At 38.8% G+C, this 20,845-nt stretch overlaps 1 protein-coding gene across 1 annotated transcript in view; it reads left to right on the forward strand.

The window, feature by feature from the left end:
- LOC141494023 (collagen alpha-4(VI) chain-like) overlaps positions 1–20,845 on the forward strand; it is a gene marked incomplete at its 5' end in the record, with an annotated part of 103,895 nt that overhangs the window by 50,875 nt on the left and 32,175 nt on the right. The window contains 7 exons of the mRNA XM_074195212.1: positions 4,301–4,363; positions 10,511–10,573; positions 10,815–11,093; positions 16,046–16,108; positions 17,999–18,061; positions 19,794–19,844; positions 20,791–20,826. Of these exons, the coding sequence (XP_074051313.1) occupies positions 4,301–4,363; positions 10,511–10,573; positions 10,815–11,093; positions 16,046–16,108; positions 17,999–18,061; positions 19,794–19,844; positions 20,791–20,826 (618 nt within the window). The remainder of the gene's footprint in view (positions 1–4,300; positions 4,364–10,510; positions 10,574–10,814; positions 11,094–16,045; positions 16,109–17,998; positions 18,062–19,793; positions 19,845–20,790; positions 20,827–20,845) is intronic.

Below are 20,845 nucleotides of genomic sequence, written 5' to 3' on the forward strand. Positions count from 1 at the left end.
CATAGTTTGTATATTCATATTTTTAGGTGTCCCCAAAGTCTTAATGTAGTTTTAAGATTTCATAAATTTCAGAGATGTAAATGCTAAAAACTTATAAAAACATTGGAAGCTTAAACATAAAAATGTATAAAAACATTTGAAAAGCTAATTATTTAATTATTAAAATATTTCATATTTCTTATAAGAATTCAACAAAACCACCATCCTGTAGATTTTAACAAAAACACAAAAACTTTTACCAGCTGCTACTCAGAAACTGAAAGGATTCCATTTGAAATCCTAATCTTGAGATCATCTAAAGAATGAGGGTTTGATGCATATATAATAGTTTTGAGAGGACTCCACAAGAAGAAATCTAATAGAGCTAGGGGACTGAGGAGTCCTCTCCATAATCCACTGGACTGAGAAAGTCCAATGTAGAAGCAATGTAGAAGGTGACAAGGTGTTCTATCTTGTTAAAATTAAAATGATAACTTTTTATTATTCAAAATTTACAAAACTAAGTATGAAAGACATTAAATACTTAAACTTTCAAATTATGCTTTTTTAAAAAGTGAAAAAGTTTTTGGAGTTATTAAAAATTAAAACTAAAATAAGACTTTAGAAACATACATACACACAGACACACACAGACACACACAGACACACACACACATGCACACACACACACACAAACACACAGAGACACCTCCCCTGACAGACTGTAAAGCTCCTTTGGCCCAGAGTTCCTGCTTTTTCTTTGTATCCCTAACACTTACACTCTGCCTGGCTCATCATAAATATTTAATAGATGCTTGGTTGAATGCTCGATTGAATCCCCTTGGCATTTCTTTTAATCCTGAGGATATATTTTCAAAGTCCAAACAAATGTTCCTTTGGATTTTCTGGAGCTCTGTTTGGTGCTACTCTGAGGTTAGACCCTCTGAATGCAGATGGCAATTAGGATGGTACTTAAATATCAGACATCTTAGATACAAAGGGATGTGAACAACATGGAAATAAAACAGGAAAGCTTCCCATGGATCTTAAGGGAAAGACATATTTTCAAGAAACTAAATATGTTTTGTAATTTGTAAGAGAAATGGTCTCCTCTCATAAAAAAGTTTGACTTTTGAAAACAAGTGATAGCTAACTCATTGCTTGTATCTTTAGAGAAAATTTATGGAAAAACCCCTAGTCTTAAAATCTCATTTTAACTCAATTTTCTTTTAAAAAAATTAATATTTTATTTTTTCCTAATTACATGTAAAATTTTGACAATTTTTAAATTTTTGAGTTCAGAATTCTCTTTCTTCCTTCCCCCCTCATTCAGAAGGCAAGTAGCTGGACATAGGCTATATATGTGAGGTCATGCAAAACTCAATTCCATGTAAGTCATATTGTGAAAGAAAAAAGAGACCACCCCCCCACCCCAGAAAAATAAAGCAAAGTATAAAGTATTATCAATCTTCATTCAGGTTCCATCAGTTCTTTCTCTGGAGATGGACAACATATTTCATCATAAGTCCTTCAGAATTGTCTTGGATCATTGTATTTCAGCTTAATTTTTTTTCACCAACAGAGCAGAAAAGAAACAGATTGAGAGCTTACTGAGCTTAGCTTTGAAGAAACTGGTTGCTATGAACAATTAGAAGGATTCTTCCTTTGGGATCTTTTAGAATATGGTGTTTTCTTTAACAGGGTACCCCCTAGACAGAAGTTGGGGGAATCTAGAGTTACCTTCTTTATTACTGAGCCATCTGTAAAATAAGGCATGCCCTCTGAGGTTTCTTCTAGCTCTAAATCTTTGGTCTTTACTGTCCTTTTACACTTGGGAGGATGGCTATTTATATTGTTGGAGAGAATGTTCACAGGGATGAAATTATAGTGCTATTGGAATCCTGTAGATAACTGTCACTGATATGTTAAAAAAATTGCCTGTGTGATGAATAGCAATCCTCATTCTTTACATGATCTCAAGGTTAAGATTTTGAATGGAATACTTTCAGTTTCTGAATAGCAGCTGGTAAGTTTTTGTGTTTTTGTTAAATTGACAGGATGGTAGTTTTGTTGAATTCTTATAAGTTTTGTCTGTAGAGCCTCATTCTGGAAATTCCTCATATTTTTTTCTCTAAATTCATGCAGTATTTCTGGGTCTTCCCTCTATCAATTTTTGAGCAGACAAGATTGCCTGGAAAGGTTGAGGGGATGGCATACACACAGGAAGAACAAGAGAATGAAGGGTAGAGAGCAGTGGTCATGACTCCTTCACACATCCAAGTTGATGAATAAGGAAGGCTTCCAGTAACCAAATGAGTCTTGTAACCTCAGATGGGGCAAAAGAGAAGCACTATGGCATCGGGGCATAATCCTGATGCGGTTCATAATTCCAGCACTAGAGCCAACCTCCCTAATACTTGAGTCTGATGTGTCAAAGTTCCTTGTCTTAGCCTTGTTTAGAAGCCCTTTCTTGGTTGTGATGCTGTCCAGGGTCCTGATGTTGGAATGGCAGCCTCTCATCTATCTTAGCCTTGATTCTTTCTTTACCATTTGGTCAGCTACTGAGAACTTCAAAAGACAGTCAGCCTCAGATAGGAGCCATTTAAGCCCTGAGCAAGTCACATAATCTGTCTGCCTTAGTTTTCTCACCTGTGAAATGTAGATAATGAAAGTGCTTAGCTCCCAGAATTGTTGTGAGGATCATGAGAGATAATATTTTTAAAGTACTTGGCACAATGCCTAACATGCAGTAAGCACTTAATAAATGCTTGTTCCTTACTGCCTCCTTAAGGAACCATAGCAAGTTTGAGTAGACAGAGAGCACCTGGGTTTTTTTTTTTTTGTTGTTGTTTGAACATATGAAGTCCCTAACACATTGTGTAGATCCCCTGCAACAAACTTATGGGTGGGCACAAATGAAAGTCACACACAATGGGAAAAGAATGACATCCTGGTGCTAAGGAATGTGTCCTGGATTTGGTTTCACCTGAACCTTGGTTCAAATCCTGGCTCTGTCTCTATCTGTGAGATCTTGGGAAAGCCACTTCACTTTTCTTTGCTCTAGTTTTGTCATCTGTAAAATAAGGCAGATCCTCTGAGGTCTCTTCTAGCTCTAAATCTTTGGTCTTTGCTGTCCTCTTACACATGGGAGGATGGCTATTTATATTGCTGGAGGGAATGCTCACAGGGATGAAATTACAGTTCCATTGGAATCCTGGAGATAATAGTCACTGACTTGTTAATAAAAATTGCCTGTGTGATGAATAGCAAAGTACAGTATTTTTTTCCCTTCTGCTGCTGTCATGCTTAAGAGAGCCACTGAGGTCACATTAGATGTCCCATGTTGAGAGCAGCTAAGTGGCATAGATGAAAGAGTGGTTGAATCGAAGTCAGGAAGACCTATTTAAATCTTGTCTTGGACTTAAATGACTGAGTGACTTTAGGGAATTCACTTGATTTCTCTCAACTTCAGTTTCTTCAGCTGTAAAATTAAGATAATAATAAGCACATAAATTATTGGTTTGTTGAATGGATGGAAAATAGGGAATATTTATAAAATGCCTTTCAAAGTGCTGTCTAAACATTAGCCATTTTTTGTGAGACCCTATTAGGTTAATTCTCATTCTAGTGGTTGCCCTTGAAATTTAGCCAGAGTGGAATCCAAATGTTGCGAAGTGGAATCCAGGTTGCGAAGACTACATGTTTACCTAAGATTTAATGACAAATGGGGTCAGTGTCATCTCTAGAGATTTTCCTCTTCCTCTGAAGGAAAGATACTTGGACTGAGGAGTAGGAAAAAATCTAGCCCAGGGTTCTTCAGAACACCAGATGGAAAGTCCCTAGACTTCTTCTTTTTTTCCTTCTCCTCCCCACTCTGCTCCTCCTCCTTTCTGCTTTCTCCGTATCAATAAAGAATGCAGCCCACCACTGCTCTTTCTTTCTTTTTTCTGCAGTCCAAGAATGCTCTTAGGAGGGAGAGGCTTCATTCTGTAAACCATGGTCCCACTGGACTAATAAAAAGCCTCAGAGAAACTCATTTGTTTGCTTTGAGACTGCTAGTTTGATGAATGAGCATATTATCCATTAAGAAGAATTATAGTTGTGACTACCAACCTAGGGTTGATTGTGACATACTGGCCTTATATACTGGACATTTTGTAAAGAGTTGAATATAAGAGTTCACTAAAGAGATATATGTTTTTGGGCAAGCCACTTAACCCTGTTTGCCTTGCAAAAACCTAAAAACAAAAGAGAGATATATGTTTTTGTGCCCATTCTCAGCAAGCTGACATCTGTTTCTGCTTTCTGTTTATCTTGGCAGGGTTTGTCTGGAGAAACTGGTATACATGGTTACATTGGAGTTCCTGGACATCCAGGCTTTGAGGTTGGTCCAATATAGGTTATATTTTTGGTTTTGCTTCATTGTTATTTTTGTTATATTCCTTTGTTCTTTGAAAATTCATTTAGAAGGTACTGGGTCACTTTCTCCTAAATTTTTAGGAGAATAACTTTGGGAATCCTTTCCATTGGTGTCTCCTGGGAAGGGGGGAGGGGGAGCATCTTTTTCTAGCCTCTCTTCTTGGAATGTATTAAAACTGTGTCTAGAAAGTCAAGTCAACTAGTATCTATTAATCACCCACTATGTGGAAGGCACCTTGCTAAACACTGAGGATATAAAGAAAGATAAAAAAGTATTCTTGACCTCTTGGAACTCCCAATATAAAGGACACCATGCAAAAAATTACTTAAAAACTTTACACTCCAATATGTGTGTATATATATGTATATATACATATATATGTATGGCATATACATGTGCATATGTAAAGATAATCTCAGAGGGAAGCAGATTAAGGAAGACTGTGATCAGGAAAGGCTTCTTAACAGAAGGTGTGATTTTAGCTGAAACTTGAAGGAAGGCAGGCAAGCCAGGGGTAGAGGTTAGGAGAAACAGTGAACCAGGTATGGAGACAACCAGTGAACATTCCAGAAGTCTGGGTGGGAAAGTGTTATGTGGGAGACATATGAAGGAGGCCTGAAGCACTGGATTGCCAGAGTACTTCAAGGGGAATAAAATGAGAAGGGAGGAAAAGATCTGACTATGAAATAAAAATCCAATAAAAATAAAAATCCAAACAGAAGATTTTATTTATCCTGGAGGTGATACAGTTTGTGTTGAGTGTACATGAGTGTGTGTGTGTGTGTGTGTGTGTGTGTGTGTGTGTGTGTGTGTGTGTGTGGCGAGAGAGAGACAGAGAGAGAGAGAGAGAGAGAGGATAGATAGTTATAAGGGCTAGCTTAGTCCAACCACATGGCATAGGACCCCATGGTTCTCCAGAGGGCCTTGGCTGGGAGCACATGGCCTAAGAAAGAGAGAGAGAGAGACATAGCCATCCTTGCAAGGAGAAGGTAGGGTGAAGAAGAGAGAAAAAGGGGGCTGGCACTTCTCTTCTGAACTTAAATACACTTATGTAGTGGGTTGAACAAAGGTGGTGCTTGGGGAATGGTCTAGCACCTGGCTCCAGGTGTTCTCCAATAGGCAAGCTACTTACTGGTCCGTCCTGTCCCAAGGTATGTGCCCTCCAAGTCCAACATGTCATTTTTCAGTCATGCCACCTTAAACTTAACCTATTGATGACCAAGATCAGGTAGCTGGAAGCCAGAAGCTGGAGGCTGGGAATGAGGAGATGAGTACAAATTTTACATTTAACAATGGAACAACAGGAGTCAATTTATATCCTAGGAGTAGATAACATTTTACATTTTTACAAAATTTAACAGTGTGAAGGATTAAAAAAATCTGTTTCCAAGTTGCCAATCTCTGATGTCCATAATTCCCTGTATCAATGTCACATGAAAGATTCCCAAAATTTCCCATAAAGTCTTTGGGAATGAGACAAGCAAGTTGTTTGGCATTGTATAAATGACCAGGGAGAGCTAAATTATATAATGGCTCGTAGTTTAATTTATATAGGGATTTAGTGTTTGCAGATAACTTTCATTATTTATATCATCTGCTCTGAGCCTCCGAACAACCTGGTGAGACAGGGAACTATTGCCTTTATTTTACAAATGTGAAAACTGAGACTCTGAGAGGTCCTGACTTTGGGAGCTAAAGTCAGGTCTCTTTCTCATAGTAAAAGGCCAGCTCTCTTTCAGTTATATTGTAGAAAGAGAAATATCTGTCTGGGTTTTAATATTAAGAAAATGTTATTTGTGCCTGTCTGAGGCAGGTGGATCCTAATCAAAGGTAAATTCCCTCCTATTGTTCAATGTACTTCCATTGTTAAGGGTACATTGGCCAAGATTCCTCTACCCCTCCTCTAGCTTCAGGCCTTTCAGAATAGGTACTTCAATCATGGAGAGGGGGGTAGGATCCTCCTTTGCCCACTTTTTCCTGACTCTTTCCTACACAGGATGTGGGCAAGACTATAAAAGTCTGGCCTAAACTCCCCTTATGGCTGGACTCACTCTAGTCTAAACCCAGCCAGCTCTTAGGACTGGTTTCTTTTCTCTCTTTCCCTCAGGCACCCTTGCCTAGACCTTTGTTATTCACCCAGCTCTCAAGCAGCTTATTGTCTCTCCTGGAAAAAATTTAATCTGTGAATTTTGCTGGTTTGTAAAATAAACTCCAAGGCTAGTCTGTGAGTTTTTCACTTTCAAAGAACTCTCCTCTTTATGAGGGCACCACCAATTTCCCTGGCATTGATATCACACTGCCTCCCTTTGCCTCATGTAAACAGAGGAACCTAATTTGGAAATTGAGGAAGCTTTGAATAAAAGCCTTTAACTGCACATCTCTCTTCAAAATCCCAATTATCTTGTTCATTAATTTGATTTCAAGTGTTAAAAAATGAAAGGAAAAAGATCCTTTAAGTAAATTTCACTACTGAATTGGATCAGTCTCAAGATTCCAAAACTTTTTAATCGGGGTCCTGCTAATTTGACCCGCTGGGATTTGGGGCAAATCTTTTTACTTTAGTTTCTTCCTCCTGTGAAATAAGGATATTCAAGTACTTCAGTTGTTAATCTGGGGAGTGGCAGTTCATGGACATTTTATAAACAATTTTGATTACTACATTTGTAATATAATTGGTTTTCTTTGTAATTCTATGTGGTTATTTATGTATTTAAAAACATTATTCAGAGAAGGGGGACTTTAGTCTTCTAGATTATGGCAAAGGGATGCCTAAAACATTAAAGACCCTTGATTTTTTCTAATTCTATATCCTATGTTCTTATGAGATCATTTACTAAATGTTCAGACCAAAATATTATCAGCAAGAAAAATGTGTCAGCATGTGGGATTTACAGAATAGTAAGTTAGAGATCATATTCATTTTGTTTGGGAAAAGACTGACCTAACTTAGGGGAAGAAACTTGAGATTTTTAGAAAACAGTCTTAGATATATCAGTTTTGCTAAACTGTGTTCCACCTCTCTCTTTTTTTCCCCCCTTATTCTTTAGTACAAGGGAAGTCTCTGAAGAGGGAAGGGAAGGGGAAGGGAGGGGAGGCAGATACTTAAAAATGAAAGTGCTATAAAAACAATCTCTAAAAAAAAGAAAAAACTTATCAGTGGCATAAGTTAACTTTTCCACCACCCCTCCTCGGACCCTAACTCCTTTCTTTTCCACCCTCCCGGCAATGGAGGGGTTTTTGGGGGTGGTAACCATGCTGATGATGATTCAAAGAGAAATCAATAAAGCCTCTCCATAATTGTAACTTCTCTGTTGGGGTGTAGTCATGCAGCTCAATTTAGGGAGACAGTTTCCAATAATTCACTCAGCAGCCTCCTTGCCAAAATCAATGATACTAAGCCAAGACAGGGGCTCACAGCAGCTCCATGGGAAAATAAAGCATTGAAAATCAATAAGGAAAAGGAGATTCGGGAGAAGATGAGTGACTCTAAATACAGTACATTTTCAGTCTGGTCTGGGCAACACAAATGGGCCTTCATTTTGTTGACACTGCAAACATGGTGTCTCATCATTTTGCAAACACAGCCTCTCATCCTTTGTCCTTGACTTGTAAGGAGAAATATGATATTTCTTCGAGTGAGATAATTTTCCTTCCTCAATTTTTAAGTAAAAATTAGTTTGAATTGCTCATGTTGTACCAACAAAAGAAATATAGGCACTGGAACCAGATAGAGGATAAGTCCAAAAGGTTCATAAATCCTGGTGAGGAGAGTTTTAAGTCAATCTAAGTATGCATTTGTTTATTTATTTATTTGTTTGTTTATTTATTTAGTTTTTTAGTTTTTGCAAGGCAATGGGGTTAAGTGGTTTGCCCAAGGCCACACAGCTAGGTCATTATTAAGTGTTTGAAGCTGGATTTGAGCTCAGGTACTCCTGACTCCCGGGCTGGTGCTCTATCCACTGTGTCACCTAGCTGCCCCCAGTATGCGTTTATTCAACCAAACATTGGTATACATAGAAATTTGACTAAACATCATTTGGAACTAAAACTTCCTTTTCTCCTGAGAGGAATATTCCCAATAAAACCTTCTTAGGGTTAATATTCCTAGTGAAGTCCTCTCAGGGTTAAGAAACACTAAGATAAGAACAAACTATTAGTCTACCTCTAGAAAGACCTTGCATTCTAAGTTAGCCACCTATCTTATGGTACAATTATTTTTACTAACTGAGAGAACCGTAGACTCTTCTCATGGAAAAACCTTGCATTACAAAGAAGCTCATAAGCCTCCTCTTGTTTGATGATAAGTATTGAATGGGAGGATAGTAGACTATTCCTGGACCTTGTGTTCCAAGACAAATTACATTACTTCAATAAGATAGTTATAATCCTGAATCTCATCATCTAGATGGTGAGGTAATATTTTATGAAAACCTTTCATTCTTTTCTTTGTTGCTAGGGTAGATTTTTGTGAGTAGAAATGTAATTTTGAAGACTAACCAATGAGTTGACAGAGAGAAAGGATAGGGAGGAGGAGGGGTCTCATTAGGCCATATTATCTTTCTTGATTGTTCCTTGAATGCAGCTTCTTGATCTTCCCTACTTTTGTGAGACTTGGAGTGTGCCCTTCTCTCCAGAAAAGCAAATAAAAACTTTCTTTTGCTCAGACAAGTCCCTGAAGATTTTGTTTAGTGTATTTTTCTCACACACACTCCTGTATGCTCTCATTTCTCACTGCATATCTTTGAATTGATTGTTCTATCATCATGGATGTCAGTATAAGCCCCTCCCCCTCCACTTCCCCAATTCTAAAATGGGGATGATAGTGTCTGGAAGAGCTGAGTTGAAATTTGGCCCCAGATGCTAGTTGTGAGATGCTGCTGCATCATTTAATTACTGTCTGCTTTAGTTTTCTCAACTGTAAAATGGAAACTAACAGCACCTGCCTCCCAGGGTGGTTCCGAGGATCAAATGAGACCATATTTGTAAAGTTCTTAGCAAAACTTAAGAATCTGTAAATACTAGCTATTATCTGTTGCTGTTAGGTACCTACTGTGTGTAAGACACTGTGTATATAGAGATAACTGGAGAAACAATCCCTGTCCTCATGGAGATTCTATTCTACTAGAGCAGGGAGTTTTTATTTTGTTTCATGGATTCCTTTGATGGTATCTGGTGAAGTGTAATAACCCCTTCTGAGAACAATGTCTTTAGATGTATAAAATAAAATTACAATGGAAATCAATTACAGGGAAATATAGTTGTCATATTTCTTTACAGAAACAAATTAATGGACCTTGTTTAAGAGTTCTTAAAGGATAAACTCAAATGGAGAAAGACTGGACAGATTGAAGAGGGATAGCGCATTGACTACTGAAGGGGTTCAGGAAGGGCTTCCTCTAGGAGGTGATGCACAAACTGGGCTTGAAAGAAGCTGGGAAGCCCAGAGGTATAGGAGAAGAAATAATGCATTTCAGACCTGGGAGAACAGTTTACACAAAGGCATAGAGTTGGGAGATGGAGTTTATCTATTTGAAAAATGACAAATAAGGTCATTTGGCTAGAATGTACGATGAATGGAGGGAAACCCGGCGGGAGGATTAGGGGCCAGTTTGTAAAGAGCCTTAAACACTACTTTGTTTGCCCAGAGTCTTTCAGGGTCAAGAGCTGGGACTATTTTTGAAAGTCTTATCAATGGAGGAACAGCATCACTCAGATGTTATTTATTATTCTTCAGTTACCAAGACTTTATGTGGAATTGTGTGGAAGCCTATATGCCTTTTTTCCAAAGTTAACATCTCTCTCTCTTTTTTAAAATGGTTATTTAATTTTTTTTCCTATTACATGCAAAGATAGTTTTCAACATTCATCTTTTTGTAAGCTCTTGAGTTTCAGATTTTATTACCACCTTCCCTTCCTTCCCCTCTTTCCATGACAGTGAATAATCTGATATAGGTTGCACATGCACAATTGTTTAATATATTTCCATACTGGTCATGGTGTGAAAGAATGGTCAGAACTAAAGGGGGAAAAACTTGAGGAAGAAAGAAAAAAAACCATAAAGCAAGTTTTAAAAAGTGAAAAGTTAGCATCTCTTTTTAATTTTTGAATCAGGGTCCAAGAGGTGAACAAGGACCACCAGGAATGTCTGGAAAACAGGGCTTACCCGGAGAACAGGTAGGTTTGTAAAGGAAACTTCCCCACCCCATCCCATTTGGGTGATCTCCTTGATGGATTCTAGATAACTATTATACATCTCTGGTTTCTTCTGCTTTTCAAGTCACTGAGTCCTTTTTAGGCACATATTTGAGCTAGAAAGGAGGTCAAAGGAATGAACGAAGGTGGTGGGGAGGCTTAGGAGGGTACCTTAGTGGGATTATACTCATTCTTTCCTTATTCTCAACTATCTCTGTTTAAGAAGGAATCTGATCCCCAGGCAGGTGGTACCAAGCCCTCTGTGTTGTACCTTGTGCGACATCAGGGTTTCAAAAAAAATTTAGCAACATTGCCCCTGCCCTCAAGAGCTCATTTTATAATAGTGAAGACATTTATAAAACGATGTGACAAGATATGTAAAAGGTCATCTCAGAGGGAAAGTGCCGAAAGGGGTTGTGAACTAGAAAAAGATTTCTTGGACAAGAGTCCCCACCTTATCCAAATTATCCAGAACTTGAAGAAACCTGGCACCACCACAGAAGTGGGAGGCCAGCATTACAAGAAAGGGTCACAAAGAGTCATGATGGATTGTGTTTTTTTCTATTCCCCCCCGTCCCTGAGATGTCCTATGACTAGACTAGATTAAACAAAAATTCAGGCCTCAGTCTCCTGAATCTGGACACCATAAGCTATTTTCCCCTCATATGATGAGAGAACCTTCTATTCCATTTCATGTCTGTAGTGGATTTTTTGAACTGAACCCATTGATAGAGGGATTCTCTATGAAGTATATGCCTCTATTAATGTAAATTGATGACTTCTGGTCTTCCAGAGTTGTCTAAAGCATTGAGAGGTTAAGTATCAGGGGCAGCTAGGTGGTGTAGTGGATAGAACACTGGCCCTGGAGTCAGGAGTACCTGAGTTCAAATTCAGCCTCAGACACTTAATAATTACCTAGCTGTGTGGCCTTGGGCAAGCCACTTGACCCCATTGCCTTGCAAAAAATCTAAAAAAAAAAAGAGAGAGGTTAAGTATCTAAAGAGTGGGGGGGCTAGTGTCACACAACTAGTATATGTCAAAGACCAGACATAATCTCCATGACAGAATGTTCCTTATTCCTCCTATGGTTCATGGTTTCTTGTTGTTGTTGTTTGTAAGTGTGTTTATTTATTTATTTTTGAATTTTACAGTTTTCCCCTAATCTCACTTCCCTCCCCCACCCCCTCCCTGTAGTTCAAGTTTTAATTGAATAGCATACTTTTTATTTATTTATTTATTCAAATTTATTTCAAATTTTCCTCCAGCATCATATAAAAACAAGTTTCAAAATTTACTTCCAAAATCTTGAGTTCCAAATCTTCTTCCTTCCTCCCACCCCACTCCCCACATTGAGAAAGCAAGTTACTTGGTTAAATATGTGTAGCCATGAAACACATTACTACAATAGTCATGTTGTAAAAGTAAATATAACCCCCTCTCCCAATAAAGAAAAAACCTCAAGAAAAATAAAGCGAGGGGGGCAAAACTATACTTTAGTCTGTATTCAGCCATCATCTGATTTTGGAACGGACTCCATTCTTTATCAGAAGTCCATCAGAGAAGTTGCTTCAATATTTTTTTCTCACAGTTGCTAATGCTAGCTCTATTTCCCTCCATCCTGTTCCCCTCCACCCCCATCTATTGCATTCTCTCTCTCTCTCTCTCTCTCCTTTCACATTATCTCTCCTCAAAAGTGTGTTGCATCTGACTACCCTTGCCCATGATCTCCCCTCTCTTAGATTACCTCTACTCCCCTTCCCTCCCCCATCCCCTTTTTCCAATCCTCTTCTTCTCCTATTTTCTTCTGGGATAAGATATATTTCTATACATAATTGAGTGTGTATGTTATTCCCTCTCTAAGCCACTTGTTTTTTGGCAAGACAGTGGGGTTAAGTGACTTGTCCAAGGTCACACAGCTAGGTAATTAAGTGTCTGAGGACAAATTTCAACTGAGGTCCTCCTGATAACAGGGCAGGTGCTCTATCCACTGAACCATCTAGCTGTCCCACTCTGAATCACTTCTGATGAGAGTAAGGTTTATTCATTCCCCCTTACCTTCACCCTCTTCTTCTCTACTGCAAAAGCTTTTTCTTGCCTCTTTATGTGAAATAATTCATTCTACCTCTCCTTTCCCTTTCTCTAAGTATACTCCTTTCCCCCATTAACTCCATCTTTATAATATATTATCCCTTCATATTCAATTCCCACCTGTGCTTTGTCTATATAGTCTCCTTTTAACTGCCCTAATAAATGAGAAGATTCCTTTGAGTTATCAGTCTCATCTTCCCACGCAGGAATATAAGTAGTTCAACATCATTAAGTTCCTCATAATTAGTCCTTCCTGTCCACCCTCTCTATGCTTCACCTGTGTTTTGTACTATAGAGATCAAACTTTCTGTTCAACTCAGGTTGTATCAACAGGAAAGTTTGAAAGTCCCCTCTTTCACTGAATTTCCGTCTTTCCCCCCCTGAAAAAGGATGTTCATTTTTGCTGGGGAGTTGATTCTGGGTTGTACTCTAAGCTCTTTAATTTGACTATAATATTCCTGAGAGTTTTTATTTTGGGATCTCTTTCAGAAAGTGATCAGTGGATTTTTTTCATTTCTATTTTACCCTCTGCTTCTAGGATCTCAAGGCAGTTTCCCTGGATAATTTCTTGAAAAATGATATGTAGGTTGTTTTTTGGTCATGACTTTCAGGTAGTCCAATAATTTCCAAATGATCTCTTCTATATCTATTTTCCAGGTCAGTTATTTTTCCAATGTAATATTTTACATTTTCTTCTAGTTTTTCATTCTTTTGGTTTTGTTTTAATGCTTCTTGATTTCTCATAAAGTCATCAGCTTCCATTAGCTCCATTCTACATGTGAAGGAATTATTTTCTTCAGAGAGCTTTTTTGTCTCCTTTTCCATCTGGCCAATTCTGCTTTTTAAGGCATTCTTCTCATTGACCTTTTGGACTGCTTTTTCCGTTTGACCCAAGCCAGTATTTAAGGTGTTATTTTCTTTAGTTTTTTTTCCATTTCCTTGACCAAGCTGCTGACTTGGTTTCCATGATTTTCCTGCATCACTCTCATTTCTCTTCCCAATTTTTCCTCTACCTCCCTTACTTGATTTTCAAAATCTTTTTGAGCTCTTCCATAGCCTGAGCCCAATTCCTATAGAAGCTTTGACTTTGTTATCCTCTTATGAGTGTATATTTTGATCCTCCATAGGACAAAGTAATTGTCTATGGTTGGATTTCTTCTTCTTCTGTGGTTTGCTCATTTTTCCAGCTTATGACTTGACTTTAACTCTTTGTTAAGGTGGAGCTCTGATTCCAGGGTAGAGGATACACTGTCCCAAGCTTTTGAGGTTTTTTGCAACTGTTTTCAGGGACACCCCCAGGGACTTGCAAGTTTTCAGTTCCTCTAAGGTCTGATGAGAGGCTCTGATGCTCCCCTGGCCTGTGTTATGGCTTGTGGGTGACCATCAGCACTCCCCTCCATCCTGGAGCTGTGAGGAAGGTCCCTGTTCTGCTGTAGCTGTTAGCTCTGTTGTTCTTCTGCTCCTTTTCCTGAGACTGGGACCCAGACTGAGCCCTGGATCTGGGTATAGGCAAAGCTACAGAGTCTTGCCTCAGGAACAGCAAAGGGACCTCTACAATCTCATCCAATCTGCCTAATGTCCCTGGACTGGGGGCTCTGGAAGCAGATGTCCAAAGGCTCCCCAGGTCTGCTCCTGGTCCTTGGGGCTGGTTCGGCACTGAGGTCTGCCTTGAACTGGGTTGCACTCTTGCATGATATGGCAGAGTTTTCCTAATGACCTTCCAAGTTGTCCTTGGCAATCCCAAAGCTGCCACCACCCAAGCATCCCCAGGGGCTCAGGTGCCCAATGGGCTATTCCTGGATGGCTGCCACACAGCGAGACCTGGGCTGTGTTGCAGGTCATTTCTAACCCTGTAAAACAGACCCTTCCAAAGAGTTTTCCAAATTGTCTCATGGGAGTTCCTGCCTTTATTTTGCCATCTTGGCTCCTTGCATATTATTTTTTAAAAAGCATTTATCATTTACTTTTAATATTCTTTTAAAAAATTTTTGAGTTCCGAATCTCACCTTCCCTCTCACCTCCCCCCTCTTTCTTCAATCCACTGGGAAGGCAAGCAGTGGAATATCATTCATTTTGAGAGGATGGAATAGGTTAAACAATTAAAAGATCTAGGCTTAACTCTACATGATTCAATTGGCACCTGAGGGGTGGGCCAATTCTAGAAAGCCGATGATGGTAAACTTAGTTGTGATTTGCAACCCACAGGGAGGATTGAATGAAATGTTTGCCCATATTTCCAATATGGCCAGTGAACCAGTTAGCCACAGCTCAGGTTTCATGTGATCTTGATGATGGTCTCACTTGGTCCATCTATTTCTTCTTATTTCTTTAATTAATATTTTATTTGTTTTCTAATCATAAACAATAGTAGTTTCTACCCATCATTTTCAGTAAGGTTTTGAATTTTACAATCTTTCCTCAATCCTCCCTTCCCTCCCCACCTCCCTACCCCCATAGAAGACAGTCTGGTAATCTTTATATTGTTTCCATGCTGTACATTGATCAAAATTGAATGTCTTGGGAGAGAAATCATATCCTTGAAGAGAACATAAAATATTAGAGATAGCAAAATTATGTAGAACACATTTTTTAATTAAAAAAAAATTGAAGGTAATAGCCCTTGGTCTTTGTTCAAACTCCACAGTTCTTTCTCTGGATACAGATGGTATTCTCCATTGCAGACAGCCCCAAATTGTCCCTGATTATTGCACTGATGAAATGCATGTGTCCATCAGGGATGAACATCACCCCCATATTGCTGTTGGGGTGTACAGTGTTTGTCTTGTTCTGCTTATCTCACTCAGCATCAGTTTGTGCAAATCCCTCCAGGCTTCCCTGAATTCCCATCCCTCCTGGTTTCTAATAGGACATTAGTGTTCCATGACATACATATACCACAGTTTCTTAAGCCATTCCCCAATTGAAGGACATTTACTTGATTTCCAATTCTTTACCACCACAAACAGGGCTGCTATGAATACTTCTGTTCAAATGATGTTTTTACCCTTTTTATCATCTCTGCAGGATACAGACCCAGTAGTGGTATTGCTGGATCAAAGAATATGCACATTTTTGTTGCCCTTTAGGCATGGGTCCAGACTGCCCTCCAGAAAGGTTGAATGAGTTCACAGTTCCACCAAGAATGTATTAATGTCTCAGATTTCCCATATCCCTTCCTACATTAAACATTGTCCTTTCTGGTCATATTGGCCAACCTGAGAGGTGAGATGGTACCTCAGAGATGCTTTAATTTGTATTTCTCTAATCAGTAATGATTTAGAGAAACTTTTTGTATGACTATGGATTGCTTTGATTTCCTCATCTGTAAATTGCCTTTGCATATCCTCTGTCATCCATCCATTTCAGGGGAATCCTGGTCCGCCAGGTCCACTGGGTCCTACTGGGAGTCCTGGGCCAAGAGGAATGAAGGTGAGTATCAGCTGTAGCCTTCCCAGTTTATACATTAGCAAAGTCATTAGTGTTATACTTAGTCAACAATTTCTAGTCTTACCTACCGCATTGAGGGCCTTATAGATGGGTAAGGAACATGACTGACTCTGCCCATTTTATTGTACAGCAAAGGATTGATGGTCACACAGATACAAACTGATGATTATCTTGATATTTATCAATCAATCAGTAAGCATTTGTTATGCACCTTCTATGAGCCAGACACTAGGGATACACAGATAAAAATGAAACAGCCTTACCCTCAAGGAGCTTACATTCTAAATAGGGTACAACACAGTCCCATTTAATAAGATACCTGCAATGTAGAAACATTGGGGAGGGGGCCAATTAACTGGAGGAAACAGGAGAGATCTCTTGAAGGATACTGCATAAGAGAATTATCAATCAAGTCAACAAGCATTTATTAAAGACCTACTGCTTGCTGAGTACTCTGCTAAGCCCTGGGAATACAAAAGAAAGGCAATCATTTGACCTCAGCTCTCAAGACAGATTCTATGAGTCCTAGAGGGAGAATATGCTAGGCAGGGAGGGGAGGGGGAAGTAGAATGTGGAGCCTGGGGAATTGACAGCTGGGCATCCTGAGGTGGGCAGGGAGGAGACTGCCTGAAACATGTGCCAGAGTCCTAAGAAGAGGGTCTGGGTAGGGGGTGGGGGTGGGAGGGAGGTCAGAACTCTTAATGTGTGAGTCTTCACACCATGGGAGAGTCAGCAGGCCACAGACCTGTTCTGTGGATTAGACTTAGGAGAGTGATGGGGAAAATGGGAATAATGTAGAATAAACCCCAAAGGGGGTCATGTTTAGCCAGAATTATTAAACAATTATCCACACCTTTGGCTGTAATTTTAGTTGTATGTGCTTCTATGTCTGTGTCCATATTTACAGGATATACCCTAGGGCCTTTATATGGATTTAAACAATCTAAATAAAAACATACATACCTATCTACATCCATATACCCATGTGTCTATACTCACATATGTGGTTTAGGACATATATAGAATATTATAGATATGTTCACACATATGTGTGTTTATGAGTCTATAAATAAATCTGTATTTGCATGTATATCTATGTATATAAATGTGTATGTGTGTATGTTTAGCCAATAAACATTAAAACTAAATTCTATGTTGACAACCATTGACAGGAAATAGATTTCTCAATCGCAATTTCTCAATATACACCATATTTATATGTAGAGTCATGCCTTTTAGGAATCTCCTACAAATGCAGATCACACTCTGCTCTGCAACTGAAAAAATATGTATGTTTGTACATAAATGTATGGAGATATCTATATAAATTCTTGCTGACTTTATGCTTTAATAAGATATGCACATATAATCTAAATATCTGTATGCATATAAGCTATAGGAATGTAAATATTTCACCTACATATATGTGCATAATTGGGACAAATGCAGCTACATAAACACACACATATATATATGTATGTAGTATATATGAAATATAGTAACTATCACTCTATTAAAGTTCTACTCCATTTATTCTTTATAATCTCATGTTCTAAAAGACCATTGTGTTAGCAGAGATATTCTAGCAAGTTTTACAAGACTGGAAAGACTAAGTATTAGTCCAATGATATGCTTGTCATCTGAAGTCCATCTTCAATAAATTCAGATTCCCTGCACCTCCCTCCTCCTAGGGCGTGTGTGTGTGTGTGTGTGTGTGTGTGTGTGTGTGTGTGTGTATGTGTGTGTGTATGTGTGTGTGTGTGTGTGTGTGTGTGTGTGTGAAACATGGTCATAGGCAAGAAGAAGTATATCAACTTGTAAGGTTGAACCATAAGAGAAAATTAATTCCATACTCAATTTATGTTGCCAAAGGGGGAGCTTGGTTATCCAGGAGAAAATGGCGTAATGGGACCAGAAGGACCAAGAGGTCAACCTGTGAGTTTATTCTGAATCTTAGACCAACTCATAGATAAACACATTTCTCTTTTGTTATTTGTTTCTCTTTTTCCTTTGGCCATCAATAAACAACTTAAAATATGAATCACTAATCTATCATAACTAACCTTTGTTTAAAAAAGTTATTTATAGGGCAGCTAGGTGACACAGTGGATAGAGCACCGGCCCTGGAGTCAGGAGTACCTGAGTTCAAATCTGGCCTCAGACACTTAATAATTACTTAGCTGTGTGGCCTTGGGCAAGCCTCTTAACCCCATTGCCTAGCAAAAATGGAAAAAAAAAGTTATTTATTTTTTTATTTTTGCAAAACAATGGGGTTAAGTGACTTGCCCAAGGTCACATAGGTAATTATTAAGCGTCTGAGACTGGATTTGAACTCAGGTCCCCCTGACTCCAGAACCACTGTTCTATCCTCTTCACCACCTAGCTTCCCTGATGGCTAACCTTGAGAATTTTTAAAAATTGAGAGTTGCCTTCTTTTTCCCCTTCTCACTGAAATCCTCCCACTTAAAATACAATCTACCTTTACTGGGACTTCATTTTGTTTACTTGTTAGTGCTAACTTAAAAGTATCTCAATCTAAATGGTTGTTTCCCAGAATTACTGTAGGTGAAATTCTCCAAAATATATAATTTAGATATGGGGTAGTGGCTACTCATGACACATTTTATATTCTTTGAGAGAGAAGAGTTAGCACCATATTTTTGGACTTCATTCTCATCAGCCACACCGGAGAACCTAGCTTTAGCTTTCTTTGCTCAGTACAATAAGGGCACAGCACATTCTGGGGTCTCTTCCCTCTTTTCTTGGTCTCTTCTTTGTCTCTGGATTTCCTGCTAAAAAATGGCTGTCATTTTCTGCCTTACATCTTGCTTACAACTTATGTCCAGAAAAGAAACCAATTTGCAAGGTCATAGCATCTTTCCTCCAGTGATTGCATTTTCTCTATTCTTACTTGAAGGCTAAGCTAAATAACTTGTAAGTTTTGTGTTTAGCAGTTATGTCCAACTCTTGGTGATCTCAAATGGGATTTTCTTGGTGAAGATCTTGGAGTAGTTTGCCATTTCTTCCTCCAGCGGATTAAAACAAACAGTGGTTAAGTGACTTGCCTAGGGTCACACAACTAGTTAGTGTCTGAGATGAGATATGAACTCAACTCTTCCTGACTCTAGGCCTAGTACTCTAGCCAGTGAGCCACCTAGCTTCCTCCATGTAAGCCAGATGGCACAATAAGAGTACTGAACTCGGAATCAGGAAGACTTATGTTCACGTCTTCCAGTACACAACTTATTCACTGTGCAATGTTGGGCAAGCCACTTCACCACTCATTCTCATTTGTAAGCTAAGAGGCTTAAACTCGGTGAGCTCTATGGTCTCTTCTCCATCAAGATCTATACTCCTAAATCATCAAGTTTTTTTAAAATATTATTTTGTCCTATGGAAAAAGCCCAGTTTTTGTTTGAGGACAAGATTTGGACCTTCTTGTATAGTCTGACTGTCCTATCTGAAGATTAGAGTCTCTTTGGCTCTCCAATAATTATTTTTCATCTCCAAGAATCCCTTTACTGCCTAATATAATCTAGGTATTAGGCATTTAGTTTCCAAAACTACTCTTTCATCTTGGAACCACTAAGGGTTCCTTGCTTGGTGATGCGGGTGTCAGAGTGACCTTGTTACCTAAATCTTTCTTTTTCTGCTTTTGTTTTCTTAGGGGTTGGATGGCATTGATGGGTATGGCCTTCCAGGAAGAAAAGGAGCTAAGGTAAATTCAAATTATTAATTTACTCTGAATTAGAAACTGTCTCTTCCTTGAAGGCAAAAGAATGACCAATTTAGTATCAGGACTGATGATGGCTTCCTCTATATAAAGGACTGAGGGATCAGTTTCTAAATTTCCCTTTTTTTCAAAAGTTTGTAACAGAAAAGACAGAGTATACTTGGTTGCTTTCACTTAGAGTTCTGTTGGTCCCCTGGGCTTATCATGAGGTCAGAGTTTGATTTATAGGCTTAGGGTTCATTCTTCCAACTTATTCACTTTACAGATGAGACAACAGAGGCCTAAAGAGTCAAAGAGACTTGTCCAAGGTTATATTTCTATCCAATAACAACTAGAACTAGAAGAAGCCCTTCCTAACTCTTTCCTTCTGCCATCTTGGACGTCTGACTTTTCTTCGGGTGGAGAGCACGTTTAGGGAGGCATCCTGAGTAGAATCCAAGTCAATGAGATATTTATGGAGACTCCCTAGTTTGTCTCCAACTCAACATTTTATAAGACCCTGTGATCATTATCTAATACGTTCCCATAGATTTTTTTAGACATCACGCAAAGCTCCTGGTAAAGGGCCATAGCTCCCCGCTATCCTTCCAAACATGACATTTGTCTTATTGTTGCCCACTGTTGGATGAGGCCTGAGATATCTGAAAAAAATTCTAATGAAGAACCCTAAATAGACAGCAGGCTGAAGGAGGGGAGTTTTGTAAAAATCATTTGAAAATTACCTTATCTTGAGTTACATAAGTGAAATATGGCTCCTTAAGAGCAACAGGAGATGGGAAAGCTTTCGGCAGTTGTTTTCCCTGGCAACAGTGCCTTGTCTATTCACTTAGAATTAAGAAATGTTTCCCCTTTTCCCCTTGAAGAGTTTCGTAACAAAGTCTTAATTAAAAAAACAACATTAAATCAAATTTCCTGATGTCTTTGATACTAGGGTAGGCCTGGCTTCCCTGGATACCCTGGTGAACAAGTAAGTCATCTGGCTTTTG

Source organism: Macrotis lagotis, chromosome 7 (assembly GCF_037893015.1).
Source record: "Macrotis lagotis isolate mMagLag1 chromosome 7, bilby.v1.9.chrom.fasta, whole genome shotgun sequence".
In the NCBI taxonomy this organism is placed as follows: domain Eukaryota; kingdom Metazoa; phylum Chordata; class Mammalia; order Peramelemorphia; family Peramelidae; genus Macrotis; species Macrotis lagotis.